General features: G+C 46.3%; 1 protein-coding gene across 1 annotated transcript; it reads right to left on the bottom strand.

The window, feature by feature from the left end:
- Window positions 1-1,819: 1,819 nt before the first annotated feature.
- On the bottom strand, window positions 1,820-17,297 carry TMEM42 (transmembrane protein 42). Its single transcript, XM_032782482.2, has 3 exons — window positions 16,934-17,297; window positions 5,665-5,811; window positions 1,820-3,761 (listed from the first exon to the last, which is right to left on the bottom strand). Exons 1-3 carry the CDS (start codon window positions 17,090-17,092, stop codon window positions 3,618-3,620), a joined length of 450 nt encoding a protein of 149 aa, XP_032638373.1. The 5' UTR covers window positions 17,093-17,297; the 3' UTR covers window positions 1,820-3,617.
- Window positions 17,298-23,019: the final 5,722 nt, after the last annotated feature.

Raw genomic sequence — 23,019 nt, 5'->3', positions numbered from 1 at the left:
CCTGCCCTAAGGTTAGAGTTCCTATAGGTAGGGCACTTGGAGCTAGGGTTAGGGTTCCTATGGCTAAGGTTTCTCATCCTAGGGTTAGCGTTCCAAAGGGTAGGGCACTTTGGAGCTAGGGTTAGGGTTCCCATGGGTAGGGCGCCCTGCCCTAGGGTTAGGATTCCTATGGGTAGGGCACTTGGAGCTAGGGTTAGGTTTCCTATGGGTAGGGCTTCCTGCCTAGGGCTAGAGTTCCTAAGGGTAGGTCATTTGGAGCTAGGGTTAGGGTTGCTATGCCTAGAGCTTCCCGCCCTAGGGTTAGGGTTCCTTAGGGTAGAGCACTTGGAGCTATGACTATGGTTCCCATGGGGAGGGCACCCCGCCATAGGGTTAAGGTTCCTATGAGTAGGGCTTCCTGCCCTAGGATTAGCTTTCCTAAGGGTAGGGCACTTGGAGCTACGGTTAGGGTTCCTGTCTACTGCTCAGGTCTTACAACTTCTTCTGAAGCAGCTGGTGCTGGCCCTTTTTAGAGCCAGCATTGGTCTGATCCAACCCAGCAATTCCTATGTTCTCCGCATGTCTGAATTCAATAGGTTGGACCTAGTCTATTCAATAGTTTTTAACCAGTGTAAGCAAACAAGAAACATTTTCCTCTCAGCCAATCTAGGTCTCTGTGCGTCAGAATCCTGCTAGGTCTGCAGTTATCAAGAGAGTCTTCAGATTCCACAAAAATCTTGAATTTCCAATGTTAAAAACACAGTGAAAAAAACCACACACGCCCAAAAACCATTAAAAAAAAACAAAAACAAAAAACAAATCAGGCCTATTTTATACACCACCAAGAAGAGAAAAATGGTGCAAGCATAACCTCCACCCTCACCCCCCCTTTGCAGGTTACCTTTAGATGTCTGGCAGATACTGAGCAGATTTGACAGTCGTGACAAGCCAAGGATACTCACTGGCCATGCTGTGATAATGCAGGTGACTTAGATGGGCCCTAGATGAGAACTGGCTCTCTGAATTTGCGAACAACTACCAAAATCATTTTAAATGTTAGTTAGAGACAGGCCTCTCAAGACCAGCAGAATATATGTTTAGAATATATGTTGCAGATCTTTAAGACCAGATAAACTCGGTAACCCTAATGTTTGGCCAAAATGGTGCCTCTCATCTCTTATGAACATGTAGAATGCTAAAATTATGGCTAAAGGCCTCAGTTCCCACAGTTACAAGATACTGGTGATCCCAGAACAAACGGGTGAAATATCCAGCACAGAGGTGCAAATCCTTATGTACCTTTGTTTCTCTGAATTAGGATTGTTGTTAAAAATTGCCTTTATAAAAGAAGTGCTGAAAAAAGAATCTACCTACCTTATAAGTCACACTTTCTCCAGTATGTAATGTACTGAACCTATACACATTCAGAAACTTAGAGGATCAAAGTCCATACTCAGCAATACTGGCATGAATCCAAACTATGGAGGTCAGTGAAGTTACTTTATATTTACACTGGTATAACTGAGTGCAGAATTTTGGTCCAGAGACTATGCCAAAAGGCAGATGCTGTATCAATTTCATATCCCGTAAGCACTGGCTCCAGTGACTCCTCTGACTTTCCATTGACTCCTTCCTTTCTGAAGGAATATGGCCTGCCCTTACAGGGACCATAGACTCTTACGAGTCTATGAATATTTACTGAAATACTAAGGAATCCAAGTTTGTCCATTTCACCCCTTTTGTTTTCCATTTTTGTTTTTGTTTCTGACCTGTATGCAATCCACTCCAGTGGCAAAGTAAACTTATTGACCCATAGAAAATGGACCTGGACACCACCGTGAACATTTAACATTCTTTCCAAAACCCAAAACAGCTTTATTGTCAGAGAAAGGAAAAACAGTCACGGTCCACAAGGCTCTGATGTCACTACGCCTGGAATATCATTCTCAGATCAGGGCATCTTATGAGACAGATACAGTATTGACATATTTGAAGAAGTTCAACAACAAAACTGATGTGGAGTCTAGTGGGATTGGTTTAAAAAGAAATATTTAAATGTATATAACTTGGTAAAGCATTGACAAAATGAAGGAGACATAACAGGCTATAAATATGTGAAGAATGTAAACACCCTGGAGGGGGAGGAATTTTTTTTAGTGGGTTGAATAGGACAGAGATATGACTGGGGCTCGTAGAATGCAAGGAATATTTAGGTGAAAGATACAGAAAAATCTTCCTAGCAGTGAGGTATCCTCTGCTGAGCTTCTAAGGGAACAATCCCAGCCCGGTCAGTGAACAGACTGCAGCAGATGAATTAACAGGTCTCTTTCATCTCTACAGACTCTTAACCAGATCTTGCTTTCAAGTACATCCACGCAACCCTAGTGACATCCAAGAGTTTAGGAATAAACAGGAGCAGAGTTTGGGCCAGTGATTCAATACACAGTATCATACCTTCGCCTGCTGAAATGTAAAACAGGAATAGCTTCAAGAATTGTACTACTGGCTTGGAGAGACAAGAGTTCCCACCTGACTCCATGAATAGCCACCTGCCAACACTGTGGCACATACTATTTACCAAGAACAGAGTGCTAGGTGCCTCACAGCATACAGAAATTAAACAGTTTCTGTGCTGTTCTAGTTCATGGTACAGCACAAATGCTTTAGTTCACCTTAATCCAGCCCTGTTGTCACAGTCTCTGCAGTCCTAAACAGACAATGCAACCAGGAAACAGCTGTTCTATTTTCTATAAATATGGTGCATGGCTGTGCGTGTTTATGACGGGTCGCTTACCATGGAATAAAGCAAAAGGGTTGTTAGAGGACCCAGGCAGGACAGGTAACACAATAACATAGATGAGGGTTCTGAGGAAGCAATAGAAAAGCTGTTTATTGGGGGAATAACTCCTAGAAGACTCCAGCCAGGCTAGATTGCTGTTCCTAAGGCTAAGCCTAGGATCAAGAGGAGGATACTAAACATTAGAGGACCCTAGGCCTAAAAAAGGGTGAGGGCTGCAGGAGTGGCAAGAGGCTGCCCTGGGAGTGTCAGTGAAAGCTGACAGGCTGGCAAGGGGACACAGAGACACAGCAATTGCAGCAGGGGCAGTCAGCTTTTCCCAATGTAGACAGAGACGACAGGCCTGGCTGAGACACATGAAAGCTGGCAAGGAAAGATTAAGGCTTAGGCTAAGGGAAATCTGCATGTAGCCCTTAAATGTTTGTACCCTTTGCTCTGTGGGAAGGAATACATGATGCATTGTTTTGAAGCTGTTTTGAGTCACTTTTAACCACTTTGCTGATCGCAGGTCCCCAGAGCAAAAAGGCTTACAGATGCCTAACTCAACTGGGCCTCAGATCACGTGGTTGAGAAACAAGGAGTCTGAGACCCAGAGCCAGAGTGGCTGGCCTGCATAGTTCCACCCGGAATGAGGAGCAGGCAGTCAGGCCTATCACTTAAGGGGAGGGAGTTAAAAAAAAGGTCAAAGCACAGTTTGCCCTGTAACCATGACAGCAACATACAGGGGAGAATCATCCAAGGAGCAAGTCTGCAGGAGCATCACCCACCTACAGCAGAAAGGCCTGAAGGCTGATTTTGTTCATTAGATTGTTGACACAAACTCATCCAGTGGGTTTCGTTTCTATTTGTCCTTCTTCTCAGAATGCTGCTGTTCTGTGTGAGGTGAAGCTGTGTGCAGCAGCAGGAGTCCACAGAGTGTCACGCTGATTCCTACCCACCACAAGAGTGAACGAGTCTCTCCAAAGAGCAGCTTGCCCAGGAAAGCCTGAGGGAAGGAAAGAGAAATACATTCACAAGGCAGAGTTGCCAAAAAAAAAAAAAATCTTCTCCAGTACAAAGCCAGGGACAGATCCTCAGCTGGCGCGTACAATGGCCTAGTTCCACTGAAGTCAGTGGAGCTATGCCGAATTACACCACTAGATGATCTGACCTGTGATTCCTAGTATAAAGCCTGCCTAACGAAACTACTGCAACCATCACCAACAGGAACATCTACTGTTACTTAGAATCACCGGAGTTAAAGTTGGACAAGACCTACCAGGTCACCTAATCCATTTTACAGCCAACACAGGATTGGTCCCTGTTGCTCTGTCCAGCCCAGTAAAAAAAGAGACTTGGCAGATGCTGATTTTTGGTTTTATTATAATTTTGACAAATGATAATGTTGACTTTTAAGCATTTTTTCCAATTTAAATATTCACAGCTGAGGGAAATTAAGGGGCATCAGACAATTATTTAATGAAAACAGATATTGAGATTCAAACAGTTAAAGTTTTATAATTATTAAAACACACAACTGTCAATATCACATGTCAAAATATACAAAATAAATATCTTTCCATCAAAGTCTAATATGTTCTCAAGCAGCATTCTTCTTACTTTGCCTAGTTGTAAATTTTAATGATCCCTGATGGAAATATGTTTCAGTGGTTCGTGTGTGTATGGTGAAATTGACGTTTATTGACATTTACTGATAAAAATCGAATCCTTCCAAGCCTTCTCTTAAGTGTCCCAAGTGATGGGACTACCCTGAAACACTATTCTGCAGGTTAAGATGGGAACGTCTTCTTCATATTTTATTTTAATTTTCTCTTTCTTAATTTTATCCCATTACTCTTACTTATAGTCCCTAAATTCCTCTCTATCCTTGGAAAAATACCCATTTTGTTCAGTGGGCCCAGAATGTTACTTCTAATATTTAAGTCAGGGATGGGCAATCTCTCGCACGCGGCTCACCAGGGTAAGCACCCTGGCGGGCTGGGTTGGTTTGTTTACTTGCCACGCCCGCAGGTTTGGCCGATCGCGGCTCTCACGGGCCATGGTTCGCCGCTCCAGGCCAATGGGGGCTGCAGGAAGCGGTGGCCAGCACATCCCTCAGCCCACATTGTTTCCTGAAGCCCCCATTGGCCGATCCCTGATTTTAAGTCATCTCTTGACCAAACGAGCAGTTTTAAATCTTCCTTGCAAATCAGTGCTGCAGACCCTGATCTTTTTGCTGGTCATCTCTGAATATTTTCTACAGTTAATATCTTCCTGGAAACAAGGGGACTGATCTAAAGTCAATGGAAAGACTTCACTGGACTTTGGATCAAGCCCATAGTGCTAAAAACTGGACAACAGTGATCTAAAGTAGGAAAAGAGATCAATATGTCAGTTGAAGAGTTACAGGTAAGCAGGGGCTAATGTAAAACACCTCATATTCCTAAAGGCATGATGGTTTTGGCTTGGGGCTTGCTAAAGAGTGGTGCAAAGTAAAAGCAAAACCCTGACAGTGTGTCTCCTCTCCAATTCTTAAGCATGCACAAAGACAAGGCCAGGCTGTTTCAACCTATCAGAAAATTATGATAAACACTAAACCAATCACAAGCCATTGAGCAAGATAGCATTCGCTTATGTAGTTAGGGAAGAATAATTCCCCTACAGTAATTACTAGGAGAAATTCTACAGCCTGTGTCATGTAGGAGATCAGACAAGATGATCATTGGTGTGATTATCCCATATCTGCCTAATCTGGCGTTCTTACACTTTCCTCTGGAGTATCTGATGCTGGCCACAGTTAGACAGAATACTAGGCCAGATGGACCCCAGGGGGTCTGATCCAGTCTGGCAATTCCAGCGTCACAGAGGTCCCTTCTGGCCTTCAAATCTATGAACTCAGTTCTACTCACTGAAGAGATGAAGTTGGAGGCTGTTGTTGTCACCGTGGCGGTCGCTGAGGAAGAGGCGTAGTGGAGGGCTTTTGCAAAGAAGGTCCACATAACAGCATTGCATACAAACACCAGACCGACGCATCCTACTCTGAGCACCACGTGTAACTGCAGAAGGGAGGTGGTAGAAATACAGATGTTTTTTCACTGACAGTTGACTCTCCCAATTATTCTGCAAACACGTTACGCAAAATAAAATGTCACAAGCTGTGAAATGGCCTGGACCTGAATTACAAACATTATTTTGTGAAATCTCAACTCTTGTGTTTCTACATTTACTAATATGCCGTATAAAAAGGAGGCAAATTATGAAGACTGTTCTGACATTTTAAACGGATGATACATTAGAGGAACCAATGCCCTGCTTTTTCCCTCACCACTAAAGAGAGAAAATTTGGAGGGAGGGAAAAAAAAAGGACAAGTGGGAAAACAGAACAGTTGCTCTTCTCTTTACCACCTACCACTGAATGAAGGAGAATCCCTCAGTAAGTGCTTGATCCTACAAGATACCAAGCGCCCTCCACTCCTATTAGCTTCAAAATCATTTGATGGAGCACATAATCCTATAGGAGATGTTGAGCTTCTGAACAGACTTGGGGCTTCAGAGAATGTCAGTTTATCAATTTCCTTGGCTACATTCCCGGAGAAGTAAAATCACCTACCCTCCAACTGCATCCAAGCTCCACATGTTCTTTATCTTGTGGTCAGACTCTAGTTCCTGGGGTGGGAGTTGGGGGGGACGGACTGGAGACTGCATTATGGAGGAAAATTCCCTAAGAAATGGATCCATCCTTGCTGGAACATCCTTAGAAATGCATTATCTGAGAGATCTGCTCTCAGCCTTTGAACTTCAGGCTACCAAAGGAGAGCCAGAGGCCAAAGTTCTGCAAAATCTCAGTCCCCAGATTGACTGTTCTGGGTTGTGAGGAGAAGAAAGGAAACCGAGTGCCTGTGCCCATCTACCAGTTGCTGTTGCTGCTGTATGTGGATGTGAGGGGTGTCACTGGAGCAGAGGCAGAGGAATATTGGCATACGGAGATGCTTGTTCTTTATTGCTGTTGCACAAGTGATAATGAAGGAAGCTGTAAGGAGACTAGATAGCTCATTGTTCATGGGAATCAGCAGTATTCAGCAGCTGTTCAGGACATCATTTCAGTTCAGGCCTATAGTGAGTATAAGTTATTACCTTCTGACCATTTGCTCAGTTACCAATCTGAAATGAGCTGGTCTTCCACAATTCCTAGAGAACAGAAGGCTGCTCCACCAAATCTCCCCCACAACCTGAATCCTCAGCAGAACAGCCAAAAAGATTGAATGGTCCCGCAGAGTGAACTTCTGCCTTGCTAGCAGTGGATCCTGCAGAACAATACTGAGAAGGCGTGGTTGTAGGGGAGCTTATACTGCTGCTACCTGTAGTGCTGTACCACACAAAGACTTTGACCTTTGTGGATGTCAATCAACACTTTACATGACCACTGAATATCTCCCCACTTTATGTTACATTTAAAATAGAAGAGGGAAATGAGCCACATATAATTGTGTGTCTCAAACTAAACAAATGAGTAAAAGAACATACTAAACTGGCATACTAAATTGCAGAGGACAACCAACGCCACCATAGAAGGAAGCAACTAGAATGTGGATGTAACAATCACAGATGGAGGATGACTCACTGATAGATTATGCAATAAAATCCTGTCCGTCTGGCTATCTCAGACTACAAACTGTATGGAAAACATACGCGAATGGTCCTATACTGGTAAGGAAGACAAAACCATCTAGAAGGCCCTCTGATTCAAGCTTCAATGCATCTAAACCACTTATTTCCTGCGGCACACAATGGACCACATTCAGTCCTGGCATAAGAGAGCGCACTGAACCCTGCAGTTGTGCTTGTTTAAGGAAAGGCTAAATTTGATCCAGAATCTGCCCAAAGCATGATATGAAAATCAGATAGAAACCAATGCTCCCTCCTACCCTCCAGTTAGCTATTCTGACACAGCGTTTGTAGGGAGACGTTAGAGCAGGGGCAAATCATGTTTCTGCTGAGAGGCATTTCAGAGAACTAAGTTCTATTGTAAATGGTTCTGCACGCTCCAGGGAGAACTCTGTGCTGCAGGCAACTAGCCAAGTGCAATCCGGCAGCTGCTGAATTCAAGCATCTTCCAACACTAGCAAGTTTCTAAAACAAAATGAACCTGCAGGTCTGATTAGAAATAGAACCCAGGGTGTGATCCTGACACGAGCTCTGGGTGAACAGGCCCTTCTGTCTGTGTACAGCTCGTTGTAGGATCAGGGCCTCGGTCTGGAAAAAGGCTGCAATTTTCTTTTGTTTAAGAACCGTATATTATTTGCAAATCTCCCCCTTCCCCCATTAATATACCCGCGTTTCATGCCATGATCTGCTCTATGTTATGTCCTTGAAGAAAGGATATGGAGAGGTGAGGGAGGAAACCGAAATGGAAAACAAGCCCTGCAAACATCTGAGTGCCTGAGAGCAGGAAAAAACATTTTTTTCCCTGTGCATTAGATTAATGGCCAAGCCTTCATCATACATACCTTTATGCTAGATCCAACTAAATACCTAAAAGAGATCAATTTTCAATTGATATCAATGCATGAGCCTTTGAACAAACACACTTGAAGGAGTTGCCTTCTCCATGGGGATTAACTATGCTTTGCCTCACCCTCAGGTGCCTTAATAGCAAAGGAGGCCTTTGTTCATGGTAGGGACAAACTGTTTACTGCCAGCCTGGGAAGGCAATTGGATTTTGTGACACAATACCTGGTGGTCAAGATTAAAGACAATGGCCCACACAGTAAATTCAGAGACTCTTAATTCTTTAAGTTTTTCTTATTAGGGCCCTGATTTGACTTTATAGCAGGTCTTTGAATACAGCTTGTTGGGAATGGAACTTCACGTCTACTCAACCCCAGTGAGCCAGTTTACACCTCTGCTCCATTGTTTACACTGTCCCCCAGTGGGCTGACTGTAGGTGATTAGGGTGAGATTTTGAAAAGACTCAGCACTGGCCTAACTCTGTTCCCACTGAAGTTAGTGGTAAAGCTCCGTTGACTTCAACGGAAGCCGAGTTAGGCTAAGGCTGAGCACTTTTGAAATTACTTCCCTTAAAGTCCTTAACAGGATGAGCCCTCCCACTCCATACTCACCACTTCTTTGGTGAACCTTGTCCTGAGCGGGGATTGTGCTCAGACGCCACCTGCCTCTTGGGGCTTCTCTGCTCTGTCCTGGGTCAGTGAGCGCTGGGATGGGCCTGACAGTGCCGTATTTGCTTCCCTTTGTGCTAACCCTTCTTCATAGCCTGGCCCTCTGCCCCTTTGTATCGGACAGTCTCCGCTTTCTCAGGGTGGTGTTACATTTCTGTATAGTGTTACTGTTGGGTGGGGGGATGTCGGGATTTAGAAATAAAAACCCAACCTTTACATTTTAATTAAATTCAACATATTATTTTTATATTTTAAAAGAGACTAACAAGATGCGCCTATAGCAAAAGTACTTCTCATTACCAGGCTAGGGGATCACAATGGTCCCCTTTTGGTCTTATGGAAATGACTCTTTGCAGAATCAGGCACACTGAAGCCTAGACTTTAGAGTCACTGACTTTAAGGTCAGAAGGGACCATTATCGTCGTCTAGTCTGACCTCCTGCACAATGCAGGCCACAGAATCTCACCCACCCACCCCTGTAATAAGTCTCTAAAATGCCATGTACACCTGTGCTGCTATAGAAATAATTGTTTCGTTGTTATTACCATTTATTTTCACAAGAAAGGACCAAGGCATTTCCTTGTTTCTAAAAATGGAGCGATCTTATCTTGTTTCTAAGAACTGTTTTGAATATTCAGCCTAATAAATCAAAAGTTACTGGCAGGGGCAACTCCAGGCACCAGCACGCCAAGCATGTGCTTGGCGCGGCAAGCCACGGGGGGCGCTTTGCCAGTTGCCGCGAGGGCGGCAGACAGGCTGCCTTCTGTGGCATGCCTGCGGCGGGTCCGCTGGTCCCGCAGCTTTGGCGGACCTCCCGCAGGCTGCCGCCAAATCCGCGGGACTGGGGACCTCTCACAGGCAAGCCGCCGAAGGCAGCCTGGCTGCTGTGCTTGGGGCGGCAAAATGCCTGGAGCCACCCCGGTTACTGGATAGAAAGTTTTTAAGAGCTGGACCTTATTTGAATTTATACTTTAAATATTCCAGGACCTCTCTCCTGTCCCAACAGAGGTAAAACACAATGAAAATGGGGTAGAGGGGCTATTTACAATCTCTTGCCTCACATTAAATTCAAACCACAACCCCTTCAAAGCACTAATCTATGTTTAGCATTAGGTACAACTTTCCAGGTACCTGTAAATACTGGTTGACATTTAACATTCATCCTCAGTTCCTGTAGATTTTTCTTATCACACAGCCCCCTGAAGTCAGCAAGAACTATACCACTTGCCTATGGCCATGCGCAGCAGGTATAACAGGCCAGGAGAGGCTCTGCCTTTGGTGAGGACCCTGGTTGTGGGGTTTGGTGGCAAAGTTTTTTGCTTTATTATGCCCCATGCAGGTTCTGGGGCAGTGGAGGCACATACTGCCTCCTCAGCCGCCCCGGAACCTGCATGGGGCATATCGAAAAGCATCTTCTATAGGCACTTTTCCCCTGGGCACTGGGTGGGTTGGGTCTGGGGAGGAGCAGCACGGTGCAGCTGCAGCCAGCCCTGGGCTCCTCCAGGCAGGGGGAAGATCAGCTCAGGGCTTCGGCCAGCCCAGACGGGGCTCCTCTGGGCGGGGGAAAGGCTTGGCTCAGGGCTTTGGCCAGCCCGGCTGGAGCTCCTCCATGTGTGTGGGGGCATTCGGGGCTGCAGCTGGCCTGGGGCTCCAATAGCCGAGGGGGTGGGAGGTGCACAGGGAGTGTCATGGCTCCGGCCGTGGGGAGGGTGTGGGCAGAAGGGGCAGAGCTTGGGGGTAGCCTCCCCAGAGCGGGGCTCCACCCGCCACCCATGCCTATAGCTGTGGTACAGACGCTGTTGGGGTGAGAATGCAGAACTAAAATTGATTCTAAGGGTACGTCTACAATGCACACTCCATACGGTGCCATGTAGAGTCCATACACTGCACGCCCCTCCTGCACGGGTATAAATGGCAGCAAAGATGGCGAGGCACTGCTTAGGTGACATGCCTGAACCCTGTGAATATGTATATGGCTCTCTACTTGCCCAAGCAGTGCCTCCCCCCGTCTACACCGCTATTTTTAGCAGTATAGCGTCCCCCAGCCTCACCGCTGCCAGAGCCTGTCCCCACTGCAGGAAGCTGCCAGAGCCTTTCCCCACCAGTGAAAGACTCTGGCAGCAGGCAAAACTCTAGAAGGGGGAGGCAGAGGAGAAAGGCTTCGGCCGGCTGCTGGAACCTTTCCCCGCTGCTGGGAAGTAGGCGGTAGAGCAGGGACGCTGCGTGCTCAGGGGGAGGGGAAGGAGGAGGTGAGGGGAGGTTGGCTGCTGGTGGATGCTCTGCACCCACTAATTTTTCCCCGTGGGTGCTCCAGCCCCGGAGCACCCATGATGTCAGTGCCTATGCCCTGAGATTCTGAAATATATAAGGCTAAGAACTGTGCTACTGCTCAATTCCAGTCACTGGCAAGACAGTTCATGGGTCCACTAGTTATTGTTACAGCTAAAAAGATTAATTGGGTTCAGAATTCTTGTTCAAGATGGAGTTAGAAACAGGCAATTGGGAGAAACAACTTGTTTTTAAAGAATAAAAACTGTCACGCACTTCTGTACCAGATATGGATTGGCTACAGAGCTTGCTTATACACACCAGATGTGTTCATCAGAAGATCCTTTAATGCTCTGCCAGGTATGGCTAAGGTTAGCTTAAATAAGGTATTTTACAAAGTGGCACCTAGCACTGACAACTACAGTAGCACATGGTTGGCCAACCTGACCCTGAGAAAGACCCAGAATTTACCAATGTACATTGCCAAAGAGCCACAGTAATACATCATCAGCCCCCCAATCTGCTCCAGCCCCAACCCCCATCCCGCTCCCAGCGCCTCCCGCCGACCAGTAGCCCAGCTGATCTGCGCCTCCCCCTTCCTCCCCACACCTCCTGATCAGCTATTTCATGGTATGCAGGAGACTCTGTGGGGGAAGGGGAGGAGCGAGGGCACGGCAGGCTCAGGGAAGGGGATGGGAAGGGGTGAAATGGGGGCAGGGCCTGTGGCAGAGGCAGTGGGCACCACTCCACCCCCGCATATTAACTTCTGAAGAGCAGCATGTGGCTCCAGAGCCACAGGTTGGCCACCCCTGACCTAGCGTTTAGCATCCACTGCACAAAACAGACTTGTTGATCACCCCTGCTTCAAATAATTAGCAAAACTGGTCAACATTTTTAATTCTCCCCCCCCGTCATTATGCAGAGAATCAACATTTTTTGTATCAGGGGGTAGCCATGTTAGTTTGTATCCACAAAAACAACAAGGAGTCCGGTGGCACCTTAAAGACTAACAGATTTATTTGGACATATTTTGAATATTTTTTTAAAATAAAAAAGGGTAGGAGAGGATATGCAAAAAAAAAAATTAACCAGCTCCAATAATTAGAAAGGATGAACTTCCCATTTCCTGAGATAGGGCCTGATACGTCCAGTCCAGTTTTTTGTGGTTTTTCCTTTGGACCAAATTGCTCTATCCCGTGTAAGTGTCTAGACTCTCTGACATACTTTTCAATGTGTGCTTTAAAATCCTCACTAACCTCATAATACATAGTTGTTCATTATTTATTATTTACACAATGCAAAATAATTGTGGTCTCTTGGCACTGGTAATCCAACAAGTACAATTTTGGATCTGTCAATAACGTTTACTGCATGACTAAACAATTCTCCCCATGTGGTTTTTCATATTGCCTACACCTGCAGCCTCACTTCTTGATTTAAAACAGAAATAATCTTTTACTGTCTGTGTATGCAAATACAAACCAGAAATGATACACACTTCTGTGTTTTTAAATACTGTGGTAACTAAAAAGGAAACAATCAAAATGCAGAGAAGTATTCCCAAGACCATTGAACAAAATTGAACACAGCATCTGAGGTGAGGCATGATGGAAATCAATAACTGCATCTAGTTTTTCTTTCAACGAAAGGAAAAGGAAGGAGAAAAACAACTGGAAGGAGAAGAGAAAGCTGTTAGCAAGAGAAAGGAACCAGAACAAGTATTTCCTGTTTATTTTAAAATGCAATAATATCCACCAATTACATGAAGAATTATGGAAAAAGGCTACAAATAAGGACATTCTGGGTTGGATTGCGGCCATTTCCCATATCATGCTAGCTTCCTCCCTCGTGCAGTTTTATCAAAATGGCACCAGAAACTTTTGATCCTATTTATTGGCTTTATATTCACAGTTACTGCTGTGCCTTTGTCAATCTTGTGTTAACTACAACGACATTGCGCTATGAATTGCTGAGTTACAGTACAGCATGATAAGGAATTATTTTGGCATTAATCTAAGAGGAAAATCACCCTTGCATTACTGAGGAAATGGTGTAAGGATGCTACATCTAAGAGGGACCTCATAGACTTTAAGAACAGAAGGAACCACCATGATCATCTAGTCTGACCTACACATCGTAGGCCACAGAACCTCGCCCACTCACTCCTGTCATAGACCCCTAATCTCTGGCTGAGTTACTGAACTCCACAAATCATGATTTCAAAACTTCAAGTTACAGAGGATCCACCATTTAGACCTGCCAGTGACCCATGCCCCTTGCTTCAAAGGAAGGCAAACTGCCCAGCTCCCCACCCGGTCTAGGTCTCTGCCAATCAGACCCAGAGAAAAGTTCCTTCTCGACCCCAGATATGGCGATCAGTTAGATCCTGAGCTTGTGGGCAAGATCCACCAGCCAGCCATGTGGGAAAGAACTCTCTGCAGTAACTCAGAGCCCTCCCCATCTAGTGTCCCATCACCGGCCACTGGAGATATGTGCTGCAAATAATCAAATAAGCAATTTATTTTCTGTCATAAAGGTATGAACCATTAGAAGAAAAGCCATAATAGCTGAAGGAACAACTCCACAGCCAGTGGTTTCAGAGTGGATGCACTAAGGAACCCCATGAACTTATGATAACTATTTGAATGTATTACAAAGCTTTAGTAAAGAGAGGGGTACCAACATTATCTAGAAACACAGTGATTACAGCAATTATCCCAGGGTTATCCCTCTCTCTTGCTGTAGGCTGTAGCCTTTGTCTATAGCTTTCATTCCCACTAGTGTGGGTGTATACACTTCACTTCTGGTGAAAACACTTAATTCTTTTTTGCATTAGGCAGGGCTGGCTCCAGGGGTTTTGCTGCCCCAAGCAGCCAAAAAAAAAAAAAAAAAAAAGCCGTGATTGTGATCCGTGGCAATTCAGCGGGAGGTCCTTCGCTCCGAGCGGGAGTGAGGAAACCTCCGCCAAATTGCAGCCGAATACCTGAAAGTGCCGCCCCACTCCGGAGTTGTCGCCCCAAGCACCTGCTTGATAAGCTGGTGCCTGGAGCCAGCCCTGGCATTAGGCCACATCCCTTGATAGCTCAATATCAGGAACATACAGGAGTCAATTCTGGTATCCCAGACATCACCCTCTGGAAATGTTATTGTGCAAAGCACTGCACACAACAGGGCACTACTACTTTATAATGTCTTCATTTTCAAGGCCCCTCATGGCCTATCCCTCCTCTATCTATCATTTCACATCTACTATCAAGATGTCGACTCCCACCTCTGACTGGCCAATGATATCAGACTCCATTGCCTACTCGATAAATATTCAAACCACCACCTTCCTGCTTTCTCCCATACTGCCTCTCACACTGGGGAGGAGATCCCTCTAAGCGTCTGCAAAACCACTTTGTCGTTCTCCTTGAAATCCCTCCTTCGAACTCTCCTTTGCCATGATGCCTACAAAAAACCTGACAATTGCTGGTGTGGTCACAGCCATTATGCCAACCACTATTGTCTCATTGTTTAGTTGTACTCTTCCTGCTCTCACCCCATCCGGATCCATTTGTTGTCTTTTCTCATCAGCTTCTTGGGGCAAGGTATTGTCTCTTTGTTCTGTTTGTTTAGTGCCTAGCACAGTGAGCACCTGGGCCATGACTAGGGCTCCTAGCTACTACTGTGGTGAAAATATTTTGTTCATAACTAATTTGGGACTCCCACTCTTTTTTTTGGTAACTGTACGACTAAATCAGTTTGAAATGTTGACTTTTCATACTAATTAGGACTGATGCCACAGTCTGAACTCAAGTCGGAAATGATGAATGGCGTGCAAATGTGCTCTTGTAACTTCCAAGAGCTCAATCCATTTAGCTTAACAAAGAGAAGGTTAAAGGGTCACTTGAATACAGTCTATAAGTATCTACACTTGAGGACTAAATATTTAATAATGGGCTCAACAATGTAGCAGAGAAAGGTATAACATGATCCAATGGCTGGACATTGAAGCTAGACAAATTCAGACTGGAAATAAGGTGTACATTTTTGACAGTGAGGACAATTAACCATTGGAATAATTTACCAAGCATAAATTGGTAACTTTTAAATAAAGCTTGGATGTTCTTCTAAAAGGACCTGCTCTAAGAATTATTTTGGGGTAATTCTGTGGCCTGTGTTATACAGGAGGTCAGACTAGATGATCACAATGGTCCCTTCTAGTCTTGCAATCTATGAATCTATGATACAGTATAATACACAATAATACAATGCAATACAGAGCTAGTAAGCTGTTCTGTCAAATCAGCCACAAGAGGTAATGAGGAGCCACAGGAGTGCTTTTTTGTTAACTGTCTGCTCTCACGAAACAGGACACATACCATGCAGCCACTGATGACGGCTCTGTGACAAAAACTAAGAATCATCATCTGGTGAAATGTCTTCTACGCCTCTGGAAAGTATGTTACATGTTCTAAGTAACACTAAGCCATCATTTCTTCCAAACCTTCCCCTGCGCATCACACAGTATGTAATATAGACTCTACCCAGTCTCCCACTGACACCTCTGGATGACTTAATGCAGGAACAAAAACAACAAGGAGTCCAGTGCCACCTTAAAGGTTTATGCCCAATAAATCTGTTAGTCTTTAAGGTGCCACCGGACTCCTTGTTGTTTTTGTGGATACAGACTAACACAGTTACCCCTTGACACTTAGTGCAGGAACAGTTTGTTCTTTTCCAATTCTTTAAAATAGTCATTTTAAAAATGCACATGATTATTTCACATCAGTCAACACCAAGTCTTGACCTGGATATCCACTACCTGCTCTCCCTGGACAGCAGCCACTGAGATGTATGTTTTAATACTTAAATTCTTGTCAGTTTCATTTTCACAAGGGAAGAGGGATGCAGACTAAAACTACTAGGGGCAGCAATATAGGACACAAGGTGCACACTGCAGGGTCTTCCAATGTCCTTCTTTTCTCTTTGAAAGGATGGCTCACGGCTTCATCCAAAATATGGCCTGTCCTTGTAATGGAAAAACTTTCCCCCTAAGCACATACACAGGAGAGGGGACCGGTATTTATAAATTTAGACACTCTTCTTAGTGTACGTACTCCCAGCCAGGATCTTTGGATATTAACCTGCTCCTGACAAAGCCATACGCAAGGGTTGGTGTAGTATTTTAACGTTTTATCAGAACTTTGCCTGAGCTCCCCAGAGGCACAAGGAAGGGTGAGTGGCTCTGACTGTGTGGTTGATTGCGTAGGGATGGGTGCGCACTGCGTGGCTCTGTGTAGCTGGGAGAGCAACTACAGCTGTGCTGGGGCCCTGGGAGTAGGGTGACCTGATGTCCTGATTTTATAGGGACAGTCCCGATTTTGGGGTCTTTTTCTTATATAGGCTCCTATTACCCCCCACCCCCTCTCCCGATTTTTCACACTTGCTGTCTGGTCACCCTACCTGGGAGTGAGATCAGCTGGGGGAGGGAGGTGCAGGCACTGAATGTGTGTCTGGAGTGACCAGATGGCCCGATGTTATACAGACAGGATTGTTGGGTTTTTTTCTAATATAGGCACCTATTACCCCCACCCACCCCCCGTCCTGATTTTTCACACTTGCTGTCTGGTCACCCTATGTGTGTCTCTTCCAAGGCAGATCACACAGGTGCTGGTTTCTCCCCCTCCCCGGATAGGGGAAGCGGCGCACAGTGGACAGCCAAAGCAAGGAGCAGCTGCCCGGCTCTTACCCAAACACAGGCGCCAGCGGCCGCCTCCTCCCCTCCGGCCGCAGCTGCACACGCCTCCCGCAGGTAATCAGCGCCCAGAGCCAGTTTAGCGGAGCAGGCGGCCAGCGCCCCCAGCAGGCCGGCCACGGCCGAGTACGCGGCGCCCCAGCCGGCCAGCATCGCAGCAAGCCGAGCCCGCCGGAGCCGTAGCCACGCGGTGATGGTGCCGCCTGCTCTTCCGGATCTCTGGCGAGCTCACGTGACGGCTCGCCCCGGCGGCGAGCTCCCCTCGCGGGGTCGGTGCTGGCGGAAGCCAGGGCTAGCGGGAGGGGCTGGCTGCATGGAGCTCCCGCCCCCCGAGTCTCTGCTTCATTGTCGGGGGGGGGGGGGGGGGGCGTCACCCGCCCCCGCCCCGTAATACTCGGGGCTGCCTGTGGGGCCCACGCGCTAAAGCCCTGCTCGAGTGGGAGGCTGCTGGCCCCGCGCGGGGGAGCGCTGCCCTTCTCCAGCAAGAGCTCCCCTGGGCGGGAAGGCGTACGCCATGCTTCCTCACACGAGTGGCTACGCTTAATCCTATCAGAGGCATGGGGGCTTGCTACCTACTGCTGATGCAGGGTCTGTACCTGTGTCTGATCTGAGATAGTTCCAACCAGTTTTTGTCAAGTAGGACAGCGCTCTGGGGGGACCGAGCTATTGAAAGATGTGTCCTCAGTCCATTCTCATCAGGGCCTGTATAGGTCCCAGAGGCGCTGGATCATTTCATTACTGATGAGTAAGGCTATAATTTAGTCAGGATATTTTTAGTAAAAGTCATAGACAGGTCATGGGCAATACACAAAAATTCAGGTGCTGTGACCCCTCCAGGACTTTTACTAAAAATATCCTTGACTAAATCTTAAGGGGGTTGCTGCTGGGGGGCATTCAGGGGAGCTGCTGCAGGGGAGCCCAGCCATGCCACCGGCTGCTGGGGGCTGCAACAGCGGCTGCAACAGCAGCTGCACCAGTGGCCCGGGGATGCTGCTCAGGCAGTCCCTGGGGCTAACCGCACTGGTCACTGCTCAGGCGGCTCCTGGCAGCTAGTCCTGGGAGCTGCCTGAGCAGTGGCTGATGCGGCTAGCTGCAGGGCTGCCAGAGCATCTGGTTGCAGAGCCACTCCAGCAGCAGCAAATGTGGCTAGCCCTAGAGCCAGCTGCTAAGGCAGTTCTGGGGTCAGCCACACTGGCCCCTGCAGAAGTCATGGAGCCCTACTGATGAGGAAAATAAATACCTCACTTGAGAAAAGCAGTCCATGTGCTCATGAAACCTACCGTGACTGACACTATGCTCACTAATTCTAGACTGGACCTTTCTAGGAAACGTTATAGGAAAAAGTATTGGTGGCTTTTCAGCTTGAGTCATAATGAGACAATCTGGTTCCGGACCACTTCCAGTCTAGTTTGCTTTATGAAGACTCTGCTGATGTGACAAATCTGTGTTCAGTGGCTGCTATGGCCTGGTGGCCAATGATCAGTCTTGGTCATGCTCCCTTTGTGAGCTTCCATTGGCACTGTTGAACATAGAATGTTGCTGTTGTAAATAAGAACTATCACACACATTCCAGAATTGTTTCCCAGTGCATCAAGTTATGCCTGGAAGGCAATGGTAATGGCCTAATAGTACTCACTCATAGGCCACATTTAATACACTCCGATGCTTTTTTGTGGCTTGTTTGCATGTTGCTATCATTTTTTTTTCTTTTTATATACATGGAGACCTTTCAGCCATGCATTGACATTAGACATAGGAAAGACCAGTTAAGCTCATCTAGCCCATCTACCTTCCCGGGCCATCCCAGGACACTGAAGGTAAGATTATACCCTTATGAAAAGCACAAGGAAGTCTTTGCTAACCAGAAGTTATTACGATATTGGTTTAACAGCTAGTGCAAAAAGTGACAACTTCAACAGCACGAGGCAAGCGAAGAGCACCACCTACCTACTTACCTACAGCACTGAATTTTTCCTGGAGAGCTACTGACAAAATCCAGCTCTGTTTAGTTTGCAAAATGAGAGGATCACAACCTGAGGTGGTAGGTTTACTGGCCAGAATAACCACAGTCAATTGTGTGGAGGTCTTAAAACAAAAGCCCCACCTCATTCCCGTATCTCTCAAAACAGAAATTCTCCCCTGTGTGCAGATGTAATGGCTCTTCCATTGAAATGGAGCTCAGCTATCCACTTTCCATTCTGAGGCTGAAAGGGGAGAAGGGGCATTGTTCCCGCATCAGCTCTGTGAGGATTACCCAGTAAAAGCAGAAGAGCTCTTTGCTTTTGCTGTAGCAACCCTCTGCACTGCAGAACACTTCCTTTAAAGGGGCATCCAAGGAGAACTACAGTCAGATGTGGGTCTGGTGGAGCAGTTCCAATGAGGCTGGACTGTCAAGGAGTGGAGGACAGGAGCTGTTGGAAGGTATATGGGTGCAGAAGGTCTTCACCCAGCTGGTCCTCGCTTCTTGCAGACTCCAGAGGATCTGCCGAGTTCTGCAGTGGAACCACAACTCATTCAGCTGAGGAGCACAGGTAGGTAAACCTGGCCACCCTCAGAATGAGTTGGAGACATAGTTTGGGGGAACCTCTGTGAGAAGATTCTGTAACAGAAATGCCAGCCTTCCCTAATGTCCCGTAATTCTCCCAGTTTCTACATGTAGTTATGAAATTACTAATTGAGTCTTAGATCTATTAATTTTGCAAGGGCACACACATTTTGTATACATAAAATATATATAAATAAAATGTGTGTCAGTCGTCACCCCAACAGCATAGTGCCACAGGAGGCCGCCTTCTCCACTGCCCCTGTGGTACATGCACAGACTGCACAGGGAGGGTCTGATAGGAGGCAAGCCATGGCAATCTTGAATGGGTTGGGGCACTGCTGGATTCACCACCCAAGTCACAGGCTGTGTGTTGCGCTCTAACTGCCCCAGGTGGACCCTGCTGGACTATGTTAACACGCTGTAGGTACCAAATGCCCCAACTCCTGCTGACACTCACTAGTTTGCCTCTGGCTCAGCTCACACTGCACAGACTGCAGAGGAGGAAGAGAAGTTGGAGGGGCAAGAGGAGTGGCGGTGGCAGCGAAGAGCGGGAACAAAACAGAGGAGGGAGAAGAGATGGATCATCCCAGGAAGGAGGGTCCAGGCCCAGCCATGGTAATTAAGGGCCCTCAGTGGCAAAGAAGGGCAGCTTTCCCAGGGCTGCTCATCCCCGTGTCCCTGTTTGAGAGTGCCACAGATGGGGAGGGGAGGAGCAAGAGGTCCCCCTTTCTCCAGCAGAAGGGGAGATGGGTTGAGAGAGGTCCATGCGACCTCATTTTCTTCATAAACATCCCTAGACAGGGGCATGCACAAGGGGAAGGCAAGCAGGGGCACGGCCCCACCAATAATTGGCAGTGGATGCAGAATTCTTCCTGCCCAGGGCTGTGGCGGGGAGAGCAAGAGAGCTCTGCCCACCGCAGCCCTGGGGCTGGAGTTCTGCACCCCTAGCCGGCGCCTTGGGGGTGGAGAATTTCTGCGTTCTCCACTGGGCCCTGGTGCTGAGCTCAGTCTCCCCCCTACAGCCCCAAGGTGGGAGGCGTTCTGGGCTCTGCACATGGGCCCTGTGTCTGGAGGAGCTCTCTGCCCCACCCCCCCAATTTTCTACTATGTTTTTTTCTCCTAACATGCAGTGCACAAACTCCGTGAGGTCATACATGTAACCCCATAACATGAGGTTACGGATACACGTGTGCCTACTTGGTTTGCATATGTTCTCTTCATAAGGTTAAGGAACCTGTATTCCAGGTGCATTAAAGGTACAGTTCCTTGAAATGGTGAATATATTTATGTTTATTTCTTTGCATATGATGTGTGTGCATGTGTTGACAGGGTGTAATGTGTGTATTTAATGTGCTCCCTGAAAAGCAGTAAAATTTAAATTCCTGCACACGCCCCTGTCCCTAGAAGTCTCAGAGCAAGGTTGGCATCTCTGTTTGTCTGTTCAGCCTTGCTGAAGGAATGATACACAGAATCTATATTGTGTATAGAAATGAGTGAAAAATGCTGAGTAGTTTCCATGGAAAAAATTGTCAATTTTGAAAAGAAAAAAAATTTTTTTATGTAAACCAGTTCTGTATTGTGAACTGAGAGCTCTAGTTGAAAGATCACTTCCACTTCTGCAATCCAAACTGTTGCCTAGGAGGTGCCTCCCCAGAGAGCGGGTAGGTTATCTAGGCAGCATCTGAATGATTTAGAATATTTGAAAACACAAATCTGAGGTGGATGGAAATATTTAATTATTTAATAAGTATAACATCTATTGAAGGCACAAAATGGAGTTACAAATAGAAAAACAGAACATTTTTCAATGCATAAATTCCTTAACTGCATAGAACAGCTGCCTAACAAAACCCACAGATGTATATAAAATATAGGAGTACTTTAGCCAGCTGTCTTATCCCTATCCCTGATATATTAAACTTTTGTGCTGAAAGATCTAACATTTTTCACTGTATCATGTACCCAGAAAGCTGTATAACTTATTCATTTAAAAACACATTGTTGGTGGAAGAGCTCACTACCATAGGCTAATCAGTATTTTTATAACACTGTAAACATATGGTGGAGCTTTTCAGAAAAAAGACATCTCTACTCCAAAGACCTTACAATTTAAGGGACAGATCCTGCACATGCTTACCGTTGGGCATAGTGCTTTCTTGTGGAGAGTAGACCTGTTGATTATAAGGGGACTACTCTCAGTAGCAGTCAATACGCTCAGTAGGGTTTGAAGGATCAGGCACCAAGTTAAGACACAACTTGACAAGGGATGGTAATACACATTGGAAGTGGAAGGAGAAAAGGGTTACAACGATAACAGCCTGTGGTTTTTTTGGTTAACCATGAGTGTGTCTGGACAATTTGGTAAAAACAATAAAAAAATTTGTCTCAGATTGCTAGATAATAATGAAAGTACAGGCTGAGGCAAAACAAGACTTTCCTATTCATTGTAGGAGACTGATTCCGTGAAGATATTCTATCACTAGCTGTCTGCTTTAACATAATCTCAGCTGGCTTTGAAAACACATCAGCTTACATTTGGGTTACAGTAACTCCTCACTTAACGTTGTAGTTATGTTCCTGAAAAATGTGACTTTAAGCAAAATGATATAAGTGAATCCAATTTCCCATAAGAATTAATGTAAATGGGGGGGTTAGGTTCCAAGAAAATTTTTTTCACCAGACATAAAATTATGTATATATATATATACACACACATACACGCACACACACAGAGACAGTATAAGTTTTAAACAAACAATTTAATACTGTACACAGCAATGATGATTGTGAAGCTTGGTTGAGATGGTGAAGTTAGAGGGTGGAAGAGGGAGAGATGTTTCCCAAGGAATGCCTTACTGCTAAATGATGAATTAGCATTCGGCTGAGCCCTCAAGGGTTAACACGTTGTTAACATAGCCTCACACTGTACAAGGCCGTACGAATGGAGGGAGAGGAGACAGCATGGCAGACAGAGACACACACCCTGTGTATGTGGGAGAGAGAGATGCGCATTGCCCCTTTACGTATGCTGACCCCACTCTAAGTACATTGCCTTTAAAAAGATCAGGAAGTTGAGAAAGCAGCTGCGGTCAGCAAACTCTCTCTGTCCTGAGCCCTATCATGTCCCACTCTGCTCTATATGGAGAACGGGTAAGTGGGGGACAGGAGCAGGTGGGGGGAGGACACCCTGACATTAGCCCCCCACTACCCCTCTCCCCTGCACAGCAAGCAGGAGGCTCCTGGGAGCAGCTCCAAGGCAGAGGGCAGGAGCAGCACAGGCAGTGGTGGGGAGGAACAGCTGAACTGCTGGCAATTGGTAGCCTGCTGGGCAGATGCTGCACAGGGAATTTAGGGGAGCAGGGAGCTGATAGGGGGGTTGCCAGTCCACCCTGGTTCCAAGCCCCCACCAGCTAGCTGCAACAGGTTGCTCTTCCTGCAAGCAGTGGACAAAGCAGGCAGCAGCCAAACAACGTTATAAGGGAGCATTGCGCAACTTTAAACGAGCATGTTCCCTAATTGATCAGGAATGTAACAA

This window comes from Chelonoidis abingdonii, chromosome 2 (assembly GCF_003597395.2).
Source record: "Chelonoidis abingdonii isolate Lonesome George chromosome 2, CheloAbing_2.0, whole genome shotgun sequence".
In the NCBI taxonomy this organism is placed as follows: Eukaryota; Metazoa; Chordata; order Testudines; family Testudinidae; genus Chelonoidis; species Chelonoidis abingdonii.
This window is presented reverse-complemented; position numbering and strand designations above follow the sequence as displayed.

Coding starts and splice junctions, on each gene's coding strand:
- TMEM42 (XM_032782482.2), bottom strand. CDS start 17,092: ATGCTGGCCGGCTGGGGCGCCGCGTACTCGGCCGTGGCCGGCCTGCTG. Junction 5,812..16,933: donor CCGCTGGCGCCTGTGTTTGG/GTAAGAGCCGGG, acceptor TCCCTTCTGCAG/TTACACGTGGTGCTCAGAGT. Junction 3,762..5,664: donor CCTCCAACTTCATCTCTTCA/GTGAGTAGAACT, acceptor TCCTTCCCTCAG/GCTTTCCTGGGCAAGCTGCT.